Source organism: Sander vitreus, chromosome 5 (genome assembly GCF_031162955.1).
Source record: "Sander vitreus isolate 19-12246 chromosome 5, sanVit1, whole genome shotgun sequence".
NCBI lineage: Eukaryota > Metazoa > Chordata > Actinopteri > Perciformes > Percidae > Sander > Sander vitreus.
The window spans coordinates 145,089-161,774 of record NC_135859.1 but is presented as its reverse complement, the minus strand read 5'-3'; the positions used below and the strand labels follow the sequence as shown (position 1 = coordinate 161,774).

The window sequence follows — 16,686 nt, the reverse complement described above, 5'->3', positions numbered from 1 at the left end:
CCAAGAACAAGGTTGAAGAACAGGAGAGACGGCGCCTTTGCAGTAGTAGCCCCTAAACTCGTATGTACTAAGTACGTATTAAAGGAGTGGACTAGACAATTAATGTCAGCATTAGAAGACAACACTGCACTTTGGTCAAAAGCTGCAGAAAACCTTTCAGCTGAGAAGCAATTTCAGATGCGAGAACAGCTTATACATTTTCTGGGTTGTAAATTTAAATTAAAAGCTGAACAAAATGCAGTCATGGTCAGTAACATGCAGCTCCTCAGAGCTAATAGAGTCAAGATTAAGACCAAGTGTAAAAACAAGGTCCAAAGTAGGACCAGACACATGTTGGATAAAATTAAAAGACTCAGTGACATTAAGAAAATCAACAGCAAAGGTGCAAGAATTGTCATTGACAAGAATATTAAAATCACCAACCATAACCACTTTTTCTAACCCAATAATAGAGGACAAAAGATCACTGAATTCAGAAATAAAAGAACTGTTTAAACCAGGGGGCCGGTAAATTAAAACACAATAAATTGGATTTGAACTACCAACTTTGGTCACCTGTAGTTCAAATGTGGAAAATACCCCAATGATTACTATCGGACTTTGAAAGCGTTTTTTATACACCACTGCGAGCCCTCCACCCCGGCCCGAGATACTTGGACTACTGATAAAACGACTGGTGGACAAAGTTCAATTCCATTCCATAGAGTTCCGAATTCCATGTTTCTCTGCCAAGTCTGAGTCAGGAACAAGAAATCAATGCAAGTGGGTGATGGAACAAGTCACCAACAACTAATTATGTGCTCTGTGCTCTGACATTACGTTAACTCTCCACAGAGGGGAAGTGTTGCTCAGCAGAGACTCTACCACTCACTCCACAGCTTGATTTGCTGTGGCTGCTTGGACCGAAATGTCCGTGCAATAACACAATCTTAATGCTGACAACATATCCCAATTAGTATAGCACTGATTCTTGAAACTGGCAAAAACATGTCCCACTAAAAAAAGTGAAAGAATTAACGTTATAATCAGGGGGTCCTTTGCACATATGTAAGGTGTCAACACCGTCTCTTTTGTATAAAAAATATTTGGTTTGATTATGGCATAAATGTATACTTTTTAAGAAGAGGTCTGAACAGATAGGGAAACAAGATGGCTAATGTGAACAACTCATGCATATCATGTGAAAGAGTAGGTTATTGTCACCACTCTCAGACTGTACGTCACCACCCTCAGACTGTATGTCACCACCCTCAGACTGTACGTCACCACCCTCAGACTGTACATCACCACCGTCAGACTGTACGTCACCACCCTCAGACTGTACGTCACCACCCTCAGACTGTACATCACCACCCTCAGACTGTACATCACCACCCTCAGACTGTACGTCACCACCGTCTGACTGTACGTCACCACCCTCAGACTGTACATCACCACCGTCAGACTGTACGTCACCACCCTCAGACTGTACGTCACCACCCTCAGACTGTACATCACCACCCTCAGACTGTACGTCACCACCCTCAGACAGAAAACCTGACAGTGGTGACGTCTGACAGTGGTGACAAAAACTCTTTCACATGATATGCATGCTCAGGATTGTTATTTTTTGGACCCAATAGTTAAATAAAGTTGTTAAGCAAGAAGCCATTGACTTGAGTGGTATAAATTTTGGAATTGTATGTTGTAATGAGGCCACTGTCACCACCGTCAGTTCTAAAGTCACCACCGTCAGAAAGAGTTGTATTTGTTTTAAATGAATATGCTTAAAATATGTTTCTTCAGTGCTGTTGAGTTTTTAAAGTAATAGTCGCTTTTAATACAAAAATATGTTTGTTAAATAAAAAAAACATTGTTTTTCTATTTAGGCTTAAAGTAAACATTGTATGATGTTAGATCTATTAAAGGAGTACACGTAAAACAGTATACAAAATGAACAAAAGTGAATATTTAACATTTAACAGCATATACAGTGGGGCAAAAAAGTATTTAGTCAGCCACCAATTGTGCAAGTTCTCCCACTTAAAAAGATGAGAGAGGCCTGTAATTTTCATCATAGGTTCACTTCAACTATGAGAGACAAAATGAGAAAAAAAAATCAGGAAAATCACATTGTAGGATTTTTTATGAATTTATTTGCAAATTCCTCGGGAAAATAAGTATTTGGTCACCTACAAACAAGCAAGATTTCTGGCTCTCACAGACCTGTAACTTCTTCTTTAAGAGGCTCCTCTGTCCTCCACTTGTTACCTGTATTAATGGCACCTGTTTGAACTTGTTATCAGTATAAAAGACACCTGTCCACAACCTCAAACAGTCACACTCCAAACTCCACTATGGCCAAGACCAAAGAGCTGTCAAAGGACACCAGAAACAAAATTGTAGACCTGCACCAGGCTGGGAAGACTGAATCTGCAATAGGTAAGCAGCTTGGTGTGAAGAAATCAACTGTGGGAGAAATTATAAGAAAATGGAAGACATACAAGACCACTAATAATCTCCCTTGATCCGGGGCTCCACGCAAGATCTTACCCTGTGGAGTCAAAATGATCACAAGAACAGGGAGCAAAAATCCCAGAACCACACGGGGGGACCTAGTGAATGACCTGCAGAGAGCTGGGACCAAAGTAACAAAAGCTACCATCAGTAACACACTACGCCGCCAGGGACTCAAATCCTGCAGTGCCAGACGTGTCCCTCTGCTTAAGCCAGTACATGTCCAGGCCCGTCTGGAGTTTGCTAGAGAGCATTTGGATTGGGAGAATGTCATATGAATGAAATGATTGAATGAATGAATGAAACCAAAATAAAACTTTTTGGTAAAAAATCAACTCGTCGTGTTTGGAGGGGAAAGAATGCTAAGTTGCGTCCAAAGAACACCATACCTACTGTGAAGCATGGGGGTGGAAACATCATGCTTTGGGGCTGTTTTTCTGCAAAGGGACCAGGACGACAGATCTGTGTAAAGGGAAGAATGAATGGGGCCATGTATCGTGAGATTTTGAGTGAAAACCTCCTTCCATCAGTAAGGGCATTGAAGATGAAATGTGGCTGGGTCTTTCAGCATGACAATGATCCCAAACACACCGCCCGGGCAACGGAGTGGCTTCGTACAAAGCATTTCAAGGTCCTGCTGGGGCCTAGCCAGTCTCCAGATCTCAATCCCATAGAAAATCTTTGGAGGGAGTTGAAAGTCTGTGTTGCCCAGCGACAGCCCCAAAACATCACTGCTCTAGAGGAGATCTGCATGGAGGAATGGGCCAAAATACCAGCAACAGTGTGTGAAAACCTTGTGAAGACTTACAGAAAACGTTTGACCTCTGTCATTGCCAACAAAGGGTATATAACAAAGTATTGAGATGAACTTTTGTTATTGACCAAATACTTATTTTCCCGAGGAATTTGCAAATAAATTCATTAAAAATCCTACAATGTGATTTTCTGGATTTTTTTTCCTCATTTTGTCTCTCATAGTTGAAGTGTACCTATGATGAAAATTACAGGCCTCTCTCATCTTATTAAGTGGGAGAACTTGCACAATTGGTGGCTGACTAAATACTTTTTTGCTCCACTGTATGTGTACTAAGAATGCCATATAATGATTTAAAAACTCAAAATACGTATTAGACCAAATCAATAAAAAATAATTTGCTTTTTATTGTGTCTGACAGCGTTGACAAAAACAAAGTAATAACTGGAACAATTTCTATTTTATGAAAAAAATACAAAATGAGGAGGTTGCACCGATACATTGCTGAACAGCCAAGACTTTGGTCTATAATGATATACCTTCAGAGTTTGTAATTTAACTAACTTTTTATTTTCAAAATGAAAACCTGTTTAATCCAAATTCCCAAGAATCAGTGATAGTAGTATGTTTTGGTAAAACAGTTGGAAGTTGTTAAAACATCTGTAAAATGTGTTCTGATGCAGGAGAAATAAAAGGCATTAAACATTACATCATACAGCACCAAACTCAAACATTAAAGCTACACTACCAACTAAACAGGTCATTATACACAGTTATGGTATCTCAATGTTGTGTTCATAACTTGTTTCTGTTGCTTAGACAATATCAATGATTCCTTACAAAAGGTGACACAATACAGAACATTTTCTGTTAAGGCTATATACAATTCTGTCATACAAAGCTGCTCAGTTAGTAAACTTCTGAAAATGTTGAAAACTTCAAAAATGGTTAAAAAAGCAACAAACAAAAAAGCAGCTATGCGTAAATCCGTGCACACACTTTAGAAAACAGATCTGAAACATGTTTTGTCATTTCTTCGAGCTATGTAACGTAGCACAATAATTTGAACACAGCAATAGCGACAGACTCACTCCATTTCTTGATCCACGATAAATAGTTATTTTTCACAAGCCTAAAAAGCAGAAAAAAGCTGGTGTATGAGTAGTTACAGCCTCACGATAGCTTACACAGCCTATAAGTTGGTTTACAGAATTTACATTTTGAAAAAACAGACTACTAGTATACATGTGTAGGCATAACATAATCCTGTATAGAAGTTATTTGAACCACTTCTGTATCAGAAACTACCAGTTGTCTTGAAGTAAGGTTTGTCCAGGAAGTGATCAACATGCTGGGGGAGTCATTGGTGTTAGGCCATCAGCAGACCAGCCATTCAAGTGATGGCTCAGGGGCCCCATGAGGGCCCGGCTATTCAATTGTCTCCATGGAAATGAATGACCCTCAAAGTGCTAAGAGAGCTGGAAGGCAAAGTGACTGTGCCTGTCTGCAGAGTGCAGTTAATAGATAGTTGGAAGGAGATATCTATAAAGCGGACAATAATGTAAGGGAGGGGGGAGGGGAGGTCAAAGACAGAGTCTGGCCAATCCTTTAGGTTGTACATTACAGTACCACCGCCCCAACCTCCAGCACAGGGCTTGATCAGTATTCTGCAGCTCTCAGTAGGTGTAAACGGAGTTGTACTTTACAGTTGTTTGTAATTGGAGTGCGCCTGCTGACGGAGGATTTACTGCTGTGCCGATAGTGGATGATGGAAGATAGATCAGGGCTGGCAGAGCGCCAGCAGATTGTTATTGGGCCTGGCTGACAGAGTCGTTTATTATCCACTGACCGCTACCCAAAGATGGCTCCATGCCGGCGAGGAAATGTGAGTGAACAGTGATGAAGTGCACGCAAGAAGGATGTTAAAGTAGCTGCAGCAGGAAGATGCTGGGGGAATGAAGAGAAGCAAAAGGGTGTTTGCAGGTTGTCCATCAGCTATATGGTGATTTTTATGTTAACATTCAAACAAAGAAATGACAAAAGTTTCCCTTTCTAAAAAAGGAAAAGACAACATTTATTACGTTACTTTCATTGATGAAGTCTAGACAACAGGCCAATATTTTTGTTGGCCCAGTGTGTGTGTGCATGTGTGCTTTTTCTGTACTCATGTAACTAAGTCAGTGTGTCTGTGAGAAGTGTGAATGACTAGTCGGCTGTAATGAAAGGATTTGTTTTTTTTATATATCTATATCTGAAAGCATCGACTGTTTCTGTTGACACAGCTGATGAATTGATAGCGCACGGCAGCGGATACTATGTTTCATTTTTACACCATTAAAGCAATATACCCGCATGTGTCACTTATAATAAATATAAACTGTTGGAGTAAATAAGAAGATATCTTGGCCTTGAAAACATTTTAGAAAATGATTAAAGTATCATATTTAACCTAGTCTTGCATTGCCAGACCAATCTCCAAAGTGCTGGCTCAGCATTGGAGTATGGTCTGGCTACACCCTCCATTTATTCTGGGATAGAGGAAATAAACACTTTGGGTGGTGTGGTGACTTTGCAGAATAGATAGCGGAAATAGCGGCAGGGGAGGGATATCTGATGCGTCAGGCTTGTTTAGAAAAATGTAGCTCTCTGAGTTTATTTAATTTATGGTTTACAGGATCAAAGGCCTTTTTCAGGTCTAGGAACACTGCTCCTACAACTTTGTCATCATCTAATGTATTCTTAATACTTTCTGTAAAATAACATGTAGCCATTTCTGTTGAGTACCCAGGTCGGAAACCAAATTCTTTAGGGTGGAGTACCTGGTTTCTTTCAAGAAATGTTTAGTGAATGTTTTGAATGACATCTGTAGGTGACAGTGTGTAAAAAAGGAAGAAGGCTGAGGAGGATTTGAAGAGGGAGGTGACGGACACCTGGATGGGCGCTACGAAGAACACATCACAATGTGGGAAAACACTTCAAACACTCCTTAAAAAAAACAGCTGTGGTTATCTAAAAAGCAGTTTAAAAAGGACCCAGATGTTAAAAGAACCAGTGGACAGGACGGTCAACGGGAGTATACAGCTTTAAACATACAATATGTAATATTCTGCCACTAGGGGTCTCTCAATCAAAACTAAAGATGTAAACACGGACTGTTGATGATGTTGTGAAGTGACATTATGGGAGTTTTCACAACACCGTGGCCAGCCAGACTCGGACACCTGGTGTGATATGGTCTGTTTTCCCGACGGAACATAAAACTTTCTGTTACTGCGGTTAGCATCGGTATCACCCGGCGCTGGAGTTTGTGCTGGCTGGGTTTGGATTGCTGTAAGTTAATGATAGTGGCAGGCTGCTGGCTAACTGGATGTGTCGTGTCCCCGGGCCTGTTGTCCGCTCTCATCCCGACTGAAGTCCCTTAGCGGCAGGGAGTGAGGTAGAAAAAACAGGGTGGGATAGCTGGTTAAATTAGCAATAGATTTGTCTTCTATCTTTACACCTAACATTAATGCTAGCTGGTGAACGTAATCGTGGGTTAGCCCAGTGCTGTTAACTGTGGTCAAAACAATTATACCAAAAACAACATGATGAGCGTGTTGAACAATGTTGTAACCTTATAATATTCCCCACCAGCATTAGCATGAGCTACTTGTCAACGGGTCATCCAAAGTTAATTTGGGATCCTCAGCTTTTGTGGTTTAGACAGTTCTATCCCTGGAGCCACACAGCTAAAACATCTGAACATGCACAGCATTCTGTGTTTTCTTTCTGTTTGGTGGAACTTAGCCCACGCTGGGTGTTCAGTGGCAGGGCTGCCACTTATCTTGATTAGACAGGACTAGACAGGGGGGTGAAGGAGGGGGCACTCATCATTAGGATTGTAATAAGACCATCATCCAGCCACATGAGGCCGGTAAAGGAGCAGAAGGCCCAGGCTTAAGATGCTGGAAAGTGAAGTGCCCTGTGTGGCTGCTGATTAATGCTGGGGAGCAACACAAACATGCATGTTTGATTGTAGAGGTAGGGGAGAATATTGCATTCTTTAAGCCCTGTGCTGTTTATTTTTCTGTATTTGTATGAGTGGTTAGGACTATAACTGTATACACTGTGATGCTTACATAACCTTTGCATCTTTAAATAAGATCTGCTGCTGTGAGTCATTACTGCAGGTTTTCTCTGAAGTCCTGTGGGCCTGCATCCCCTGGTACTTTCTGCAAAGTTAGATAGTTTTTTGTTGCAGTCTGGAAATGTAAAATACACAGTGACAGCATCGACAGTTACTGCTGTCCAGTGAAGGGCTTCAGAGCGGACTGTGGCTCCACCAGAGCTGGTGTTGCCAACTCTTTTCCAATGAAAGTAGCAAACACCAGCTCCAAAAATTCGGCAAATGTTGCTGGAAGAAGTCATACACTCATTTGCATATCGGTGATGTCGCGCACTTGGCTTCATTTGCATGAAGCCAAGTGGTTGCAGTATGAGAGAAGACAAGATGCATGATTAACTTTGTATCACTAGAATGTAGATTGAGTCACAGTAGTTGACGTTATGTGATTGATATGTGAATTAAAATGATTTTTCCAAGCTTAAAGCTTAAATACGCAATAATTACGTATAGCTGGAGCAGGGAGGCAAATAGTCTAGCTTAGCATAAACACTGAGTGCAGGGGAAAACAGCTAGCCTCGCTGTCTTCTGAAATCATCAGTACAGAAATACATGTATCTGTTTTTAAAACTGTTCTCAAACACAGTTTGTGGTAACACAGCCTCTTGAAGTCATGTTGTCACAATAAGATTGCCAGGTTTGGTATTATTGTGTGTACAGATACAGATACCGCTACTAAAAGCTCACCGACATGTGTGGCATCGTTACACAGAAGTATTGTACGGATGGATGAATAGTTTCTTCTTTTAAAGCTACTTAAGTGGAAAAAGTGTTATTAGGGGCTAAACACTCAGAAAAAAGACACCAGTGCATCTGATGAAACTATCCTTTGTGTTATTTTAAATTTGTGCCTATACAGGATCTTTGAATCTGAATTAGATCCATTTGGTGATTGGAGCATGTGATTGGACTTAACGGTGAAAGCTTTTAAGCATTCACATATGAAATTCAAGTCAAGTTTACACTTGCTTCAAAGAATTGGCAGCACATTAACTTCCCCGGAAGCCTGCAGCAAGTCAGTTAATTGTAATATTATCATGTTTTTCTTTGTTCTTCTTTCAGATCAATTCCTAGCTCCTGGACAAAATATCCATGATGGAATTAAGTCATTGTAAAGATGTTATTCTAGATTAATAACCATCATATAACTCTATGAAAGTGTAATATTGTAGATGTTATTAGTTATTGCTTATTAGAACACAAATATGATGATTTACGCATTACAATCTATGAAACACATACACACACTTCCATGGACAAAATGAAATGAGCTTTTCCAACACTATCCATATGAAGCATTCATTAGAATGTGTGATGCACCACTTCCTCATCCAGACAGTGGAAATACCATTTGAGAAGTGCTGCGAGGCAAAGTGCAGCAGGATTTAAAGTCTGTCCTTTGACAGAATCCATCAGATCTGCTCTGTGACCAGCTTCCAGGAATAAGAGCTGTCAGTGAAAAGGAGGTTCTGACAGGAGGGTTGAAGGTCAGGGCTGCAGTAAAGTGAGTTATACTTTACTACTGCCTTTGACATGGAGTCAACTCCCCCAATCAGGAAGATACAGTGAGCCTCCAGCTTCAATCAGAGATGTGTGGGGAACAAAACACCTTGCAGAGGAAGGGATTTGCTTTGAACGTTGCGTGTGTCCCCTCATTTCTGGTTGCATATGTCTATAGTCCAGTATATACAGTATATAGTGTAGTTACACCACTCAGCACACTCTCAATTGGTATAGGAGTTGTGCAGTGTGCTAAATAAATAAATCAGTATTTGTAAGTGTGTAAGTATATGAGAAAGTTTTGGGGAGTGTGAAACAGACAAAAGATGTTCAGAGTTTCCTCAAAACTTTCCTCTTTCCCCTTTCTTATCTGCTGCTCTCTTTCACACAGGTTGTCCTCCTAACCCTGCTCTCTCACTCCGGTTCTCTTTCACACCGGTTGTTCTCCTAACCCTGCTCTCTCACTATGGTTCTCTTTCTGCAGCTTGTCCCCGCTGTGTTGAGCCAAACTTTGTTCCTTGTGCTGGTTTGGTCTGGTTCGCTGCATCCTCTCTAGAACTATTCATCACATGCTGCTTACTGTATGTCTGTCTGTGACAGTACTTTAACATGTGTACCTGGTCAATCACGCCGCATGATTCCCATCAATCCTTCATCTGGACATGTTCCTAGCTGAGAGCTAACAATGCACTTTTGCAGTCTCTGCACATATGTTACCTCCATCTGTTTAGCTAATAATCATTTATTACAACATGCAACAATTTGCACTCCAGGACAGATTTTTACTATGCATGGCAAAAATCTCTTATGTCATTCATGTGCAGTGTTAGGAGTAACACATTACAATATTACAGTAATGTATTCCTTTTTGCTGTAACGCAGTAATAAATTGCATTACTCATACAATTTTGGTAACATGTAATGGTATACCCGTTACAATCTCAATTACGCGAGTTAAAATGCATTTTAACCCGACATTTAGTGGTGTTTTTTTTTTGTTTGTTTTTTTTTAAGAATTCACAAACATCGCGAAACATTTCGGCAGAGAAAAAAAAGTCTGTGAGTGTTATTTCCTGTTGCTGGAATTCAATGATTGATATGACTGCAGAGACAGATATATTTGTGAGATGGACAATCTCCCATTCATTTCAGGAGTCTGCATTGAAGCGAGGTGCTGTCCTGTCTCTGTTCCCGTGGTCAGAGCCAGAACCAGAGACAGTAGACGTCTGTCTCGACAGGTAACGGTAGACTACCTCAGCGGACAGCCGTGTCAGATACAAACATGTCGGGAATTAATGTTTAGGCTTGTGCACTAATAGCATTAAATTTTATCAGCAGTGGAAAGTAGCCTTACAATACTATTGAGTATTTTTTTTATTTTCTCCTACTTTATACTTCTACTCCACTACAATTCAGTGTCAAGTAACGACCTACGTTTTACTTTATTCTAAAGCTTTAGTTAGCCTACTTTGCAGATTCAAACTAATAATACAAAATAGTATGAATAAATGATGATGTAGGCTATTAAAGTGGATAAAGATGAGACTTTAAGTCCTGTGGTGAAATTCACAAACCAAGTCATACCTCTGCAGTTATTTTGGTGAAAGTAACTCAAAAGAATGCAAAAGTATCGTAAAGCATTACATTTCAGAGACAGTAATAATGTAATATAACTAATTACTCTGAAATCCTAGTAACTAGTAATCTATAATGTATTATATTTTGGAAGTACCTTGCCCAACACTGTTCATGTGGCAGTGATTCTTAAGAACTGGAACTGGACTGGTTTGAAATTTGACTCTTTTTTAAACTTGTGAAAAGTCTGGTTATGGCTATCAAGTCAAGCTGTGGAAAACTTTTTCAGTCACTGTCACAGTTGGGTTATGCAGATAGGGATTGGACCTGAATGAACCAGGATACATTCAGTGATTTATTTTTTGAAAGCTCACAGTGATCAAGATTTCAAATGGTAGTAACCATTTCCACTGTATTCATGCCATCACTCGATCAATAACACAATAGAAACATGCTGTGTAGAGCTAAGGTTTAATGTAAATAAAGTTTTAAAAACAATAGTTTTCCTCACAGGTTATTACCAACATTGTGCAATGCAACAACATTTCTTTGCTAGAAGTTCAGATACAATAGTTTGGATTAAAGTTCCATTATCTATTCTAAGGAAGAACCCAAAAGCTCAGGGAAGCTACCCATATATATTCTTACCATTTCCTAGTATCAAAGTCCCACACAGCAATATTAATTGCTATTATACCTTCCATAATTAACTAGACTTTATTCATGAAGACACATGTTGAACCTTTGAGCCTTATTATAACATCTATCACTCCCACAGATCTCTACTGTGTGTTAGTCTAAGAAAGCTTTTTCAAAATGTAATGCTCAGTTAGATGACTTAGAAGTTGATGCAAAGTGAAACAGACGTTACATGAACACATTATTTTCCCCTCTTCCCAAAATACAACCACAGCCTGACTGGAGATATCAGGGCAATCAATCCATCACCGTCATCACACTCAATCACGCTCCCAACCGAGCCCTGGCAACCTTCACGGAAACCAGCGAGAGCAGCGGGGAGGCCACAGCAATGCTTATTAATAATTTCAACAGGGGGTCTCAATGATGACATTTTCATCTGGAAAATAACAGGAGAGGGGAGGTGTTCACGGGTCAATCTCTCCATTTGTGTAATTGTGTTCTCAGGAAATGGAAATGGCTGCCTCAGTGAGCCAGCATGACAAGTCCAACTCGCTTGCCTAACTCCAATGTTCATGCTAATATGAATACAAGTCCTCATTAAAGAGCCTCTTGACATCTGAGTTACCTCTTTGTGGCTGAAGATTTTCTGCTGTCTCAAAGTTGCCGTCACCCAAGACTGTCCTGGTATGACTCTCTGAGGTTAATTTAATGTTACCAAAACATGATATCAGGCAGTAGGCGAAATGAGGGGCTATGCCATTCCTGGTTAGTCAAATTAAAATTAAATGAGTATAAAAAGAGTAGTTCACGGGAGGGATGAAACGAACCGGGTCGTCCCCCCTGTTAAAAGTTAACTGATGGTAGTTCTCCTGCTTTCTCCAATGCTCTTGCACCGTAGGGATCAGTTTGGAGCTCCCAATGGATCAAATGACTGGGTATTAGAGGGGGTGCCAATCTTGACAAACCCACAACAAAATATCCCCCACCTCTGTGGTTCCTCTCAGCTGGAGGTTTTTAGCCTTTTTTAGCTCATTGTTTTGGTTTTCTGGCAAACTAATTCCACTCCAATTAACCTACGTTCCAGCACAGCAAGCAGCTGTAATCTATAGGTATTATTACAGACTAATACAATACCTTGCACTTTATTCCCTATCATGTACATTTTACAAATATAACCATACAGAACTATTCATACACAGTTATTGCTACAGAAAAAATGTTTGGAGAGTAGCATGAAGCAAAATCATGAATGTACAGCAATGACAAAGGTTCAATCCTACCTTTAGGCAAAGAGAAATTTGAGGTTCACTGTCACAACATTTAATGTTTGAGAAATATGTCTCAGGGCTACAAGGCATGAGCAAAAAGGAAAAGGAACATGTTCTACAGCTACTGGCCAAATATAATATAAAAACATTTCAAATAAAAGCCAGTATTCCAATCAAATCTTGTCTGACATACTGTGTATTGTCTAAGCTGTTTACAGGAATGACCACAGTTAATGTGACAGTAATCTCGTGATATTTGCTACTTCATGGCACAGCGATGAGTTAACTGCAACACCAGCACAGAACCAAATCATAATTTACTGTAATACAATAATTCACACCCAGAAAACAACAACAGTCTGCTGTTATAATGCTGAGGACAGTATCAAAGTTGTCTGGTCCTACCTCCACTTAAAAGACTTCAGTCCAAAAACCTAGTCATGATAAAACAGTTTCAGCTTTCATTTGACACAAAGCTCACTGTAAAAACATTTGTACTATAAAACTGTTCTAACCGCAATACTATTAGAGCCTATATAATGTTTTTGTTGGATTTTCTCCGTCTTTTAGTGTGTTGTATACTGTACAGTTGTTTGTGTATGGAACAGATGTATGTATGAAGTACAAAACACATTTCCCTCCAAATGGAACTTTGTCACCCTCAGACAGCCCTTTTTCTCAACTGTCTGAAACATCTCGCCCACATACCTGTTTGAAATTTCTCCAATAGTGATGTCACTGATGGAGAAAGCAGCCCAGTTTTACATCTGTGCTGCCCAAAGGTGCTGCCTGAGCACCACCCACCAACTGGCTTTTCAGGAAGGCGGGGCTAAGAGCTCAGACAGAGTGTTTTAGGTGGAGGAGCTGCAGCAATGGCAGTATGAGAAACATTAAAGCATGTAAACCTATTCTAGTAGACACCAAGAGGACAAATATGATGATGATGCTGAAAACAAGTATGAGAGGGGCTCTTTGATAGCATGTTTTACATCCTTACTTGATGTAAGGAGAGAACTCTAATGCTTTAATGTCCCAGTTTGGACCACAGCGCTCCTTTTAGAGACCCCATGTCCTCATGGATGCATTAAGATGAATAGTGGTGTCATCTGAATCCATAAAATGCTCCAATGCAAATAACCCTTCTTCCAGCTCAGCTGACTGCATGGCTCAGGAAGCAACAACAACAAAAGACATGAATGTCCACATCAGCAGTGACAGGCCTCAGTCAGCCATGTCTTCACTCATTTACAGTGTGCAGGGAAGCGTGGATATAAATGTAGGAAGCATATGTGGAGGAATGACACGTACAGTATAGTTGAACTTCCTCCCCTGAATCACTCCTTCACTTTCATATAAATTAAGCATTGATGATGTGTTCATAAACCTATCTTTGCAAACACATCTGCAGAAAGATATAAATTCAACAATAATTCAACAATAATTCATCAATAGAATACATGGCCCCCACAAGCTTGAGACGGAGCAATGTAATGTCACTCCTCCTATCTGACGATACGTTAATCAGTACCGATCCCAGCAATTACACTCTTCCAAATGGGAAGTAAGCTTTAAAAATGTCTACTGTCAGTGTAAAGTAACTTTATGCAGCAGTTACGTATTTACCATTAGTGTAAATATACTTAATAATGAGTGTACATATTACAAATACAGCTCAGGCCATTACTGCAGCCTGTGAGGAGACATGTGGCCAGTGTGTGTTCCGTCCACATAAAGATCAGTTCCCTTTAAAGGTGGGTGATAAAAAGACCCTGTCCAGTTGCATTGTGGGAAATGTAGATGATGATCCAGTGCTTTTGGAGTTTGTGGGGATTAAAAGTCAGGTTATATATTCTTTTTCTAACGATAATGGAAGTGCAGGACTAGATTGCTTTGAGTTAACATTTCAACTCTAGTGAACGTATCCTGATGTTTAAAATGGATATTAGAAATGGGTATAGAAAGGACTGTTTGGAGATACAGACCATCATATTGTGATATTCACTGAAATGCTAAAACACTATATTAAAACTGTAACAACAACTTGGTAGAGAAAGAAAAACAAAAATAAAACCCTCTCCATTGCTACTTTGAGTGATTCAACTTCAGTAAATTCAGTAAAAATAAAGCATAATAATAAATTCTAATTTACTCCAAAAAAACGTGAGTAAATCTAGTGTTGAAATAAATGCAGTTTACTGTATGTGTGCTATCAGTATGTATTTCTATCGACGTCATAGTGTAGAGAGTCTGCTGTCATAGTCTCCACCTGCAACAGAGTGACAAACTGCAAGTACACTATGGACACACACACACACACACACACATGCAATACAAACACACTGAAAAGGAACAAAAGCTAGTGTTGGCTCCACAGGATCAAATGTAATGCTGAAATGTTCTGAGACATGCACGGATACATCAGTCTGTTCGGCTACAGTTGACTTGAAAGACTAAGAAAATATAGAAAACCTCCGCTCTTCACACACACACGTTAAAATATGACATCCCCCGACAGTCAGGACTGCCACTGAGGACGACGCTGTGTGGACTGTGAAGGCCTTGAATTCTGATCTACAGTATGTTGCCTACAGTGAGTACAATTCTTAGTATCAAACAAAATATATAACCTGAGTTAATACAACAGTCCGTACGAAATACTAATACATATATTTTATTTGAAGTTTAAAAAAGCTGTGTTTAATAGACAACTCTCAATTTGAATAGGACTAATTAAAAGTCTAGATTTTCACACGTGAGCATGGATAGAGATGCTGGAAATCTATTCTCTAAGGCTCCAGTAAGCACTTGTTTATTTACATATAAGCTCTAATTTCCTCATCTGACAAAGAAAATACTCCCTTCCTTATCAGTCTCTATCTTAAAACAGCAGATAGATGGCTAAAGGCAAAGAAACTGAGAAAGAACGAGTTCCTTCTGTTCTCAGCTGTCACTCTTTGATCTAACATCCTCTCTGAACGAGGGTCTTCTGACACATCTAGGCTAGAATGATGAGTCACTCGCTTCTCGTCCTTTTTCTTGTCCCTCTCTTTCTCTTTTCTCTGAGAGATAGGCAGAAAGTGAAAATGGATAAGGGAATCTACAGGGCCACCCTATTGCTTCATAGGGGAACAAAAGACCCAACTGCCCTGCTGCTCCAGCTCTGCCACAGAGCTCGTCTAGGAGCCTCTCTGGACCCTTTGACCAGAGGCCCCGTCACCGTACAGGAGGCCCAGGCGTGAGATAACCGGCCGACAAGCCAACACAACGTGAATCAGGTCACAAAAGGTCGTCGTAGTCCAGCAGCTTGGAGTGCTGGCGGCTTTTCCACAGGCGGAACAGACGGAAGTCAAAGTACGTCTCGATCATCTCTTTGCCTGCAGCCAAAGGACGACACGGAGAAGACAGGATTATTAATGGAAATGTACAAGTGCATTTATATGTATCAGCACTGTTTGTGTAAGTGTGTGTTAGAGACAAAAATAGAAAATAAAATAAATTGAATGAAAATAAAATGATGGCTAAATGTATGATTAGAATATTGACCTGAACCATAAGCTTTATAAATCGAATGGAAGTAGCAGCAATGACGTCAGATTAGTTTGTGGACTGTTTGAAGCCTCCAGTTAACATTTTGGCCGTCACCATCTTGGTTTTTTGAAGCCAGAAGTGACCATATTCTTACAAGAATGTGTAGCTGGGGAGGATGACACGACCTACCCACATAGCCCACTGGGTGGTAACTACTACGTCACTTCCTGAATCCCTGTGGGTTGGGAACACGTTATCATGGTGCACATAATTTACTGGAAAAACTGAGCAACTTCTCCCATGGGTGCTGGTGACAAAATCACTCGTTGATTTCTCGCATGAAAAAGTCTCAGAAGTGAATTTAATAACGAAATAGTCCGACAACCAATGTATACCTTTGCAGTGTCTGAAATATGAGACCTGCTGTCTCGTCTCCAATGTCTTTCTATGTGGTTCGCTCAAACCAATCAGCGCGCAGCTCATCTAAATATTCATGAGCATACCATATTTGGAAGAAAAGCTCTTGTTCCAAATAGAGCCATATTCACAGGGTAGTTAAGGGCCTAATAAAATAGCATTCAGGCCCAACCAATGTCACATACCCTATTAGGAGACGTTAAGGAACTGTTAAGGAATTGTGAAATTGTGAAATACCCTATATAATCATTCTATCACCCCTTTAAGAGATGTAAATATAAACCATGATAAGATCTGGTGAATGAATGTTGATTAAAACAGTGGTTATTGGGCTAAAAATACCA

At 40.0% G+C, this 16,686-nt stretch overlaps 1 protein-coding gene across 1 annotated transcript in view; it reads right to left on the bottom strand.

Moving 5' to 3' along the window:
- Positions 1 to 10,956: 10,956 nt before the first annotated feature.
- The window catches only part of nsmfb (NMDA receptor synaptonuclear signaling and neuronal migration factor b), a 48,243-nt gene continuing 42,513 nt past the window's right edge, over positions 10,957 to 16,686 (bottom strand). The window contains exon 16 of the mRNA XM_078249910.1: positions 10,957 to 15,771. Within this exon, the coding sequence (XP_078106036.1) occupies positions 15,674 to 15,771 (98 nt within the window). The 3' untranslated portion in view covers positions 10,957 to 15,673. The remainder of the gene's footprint in view (positions 15,772 to 16,686) is intronic.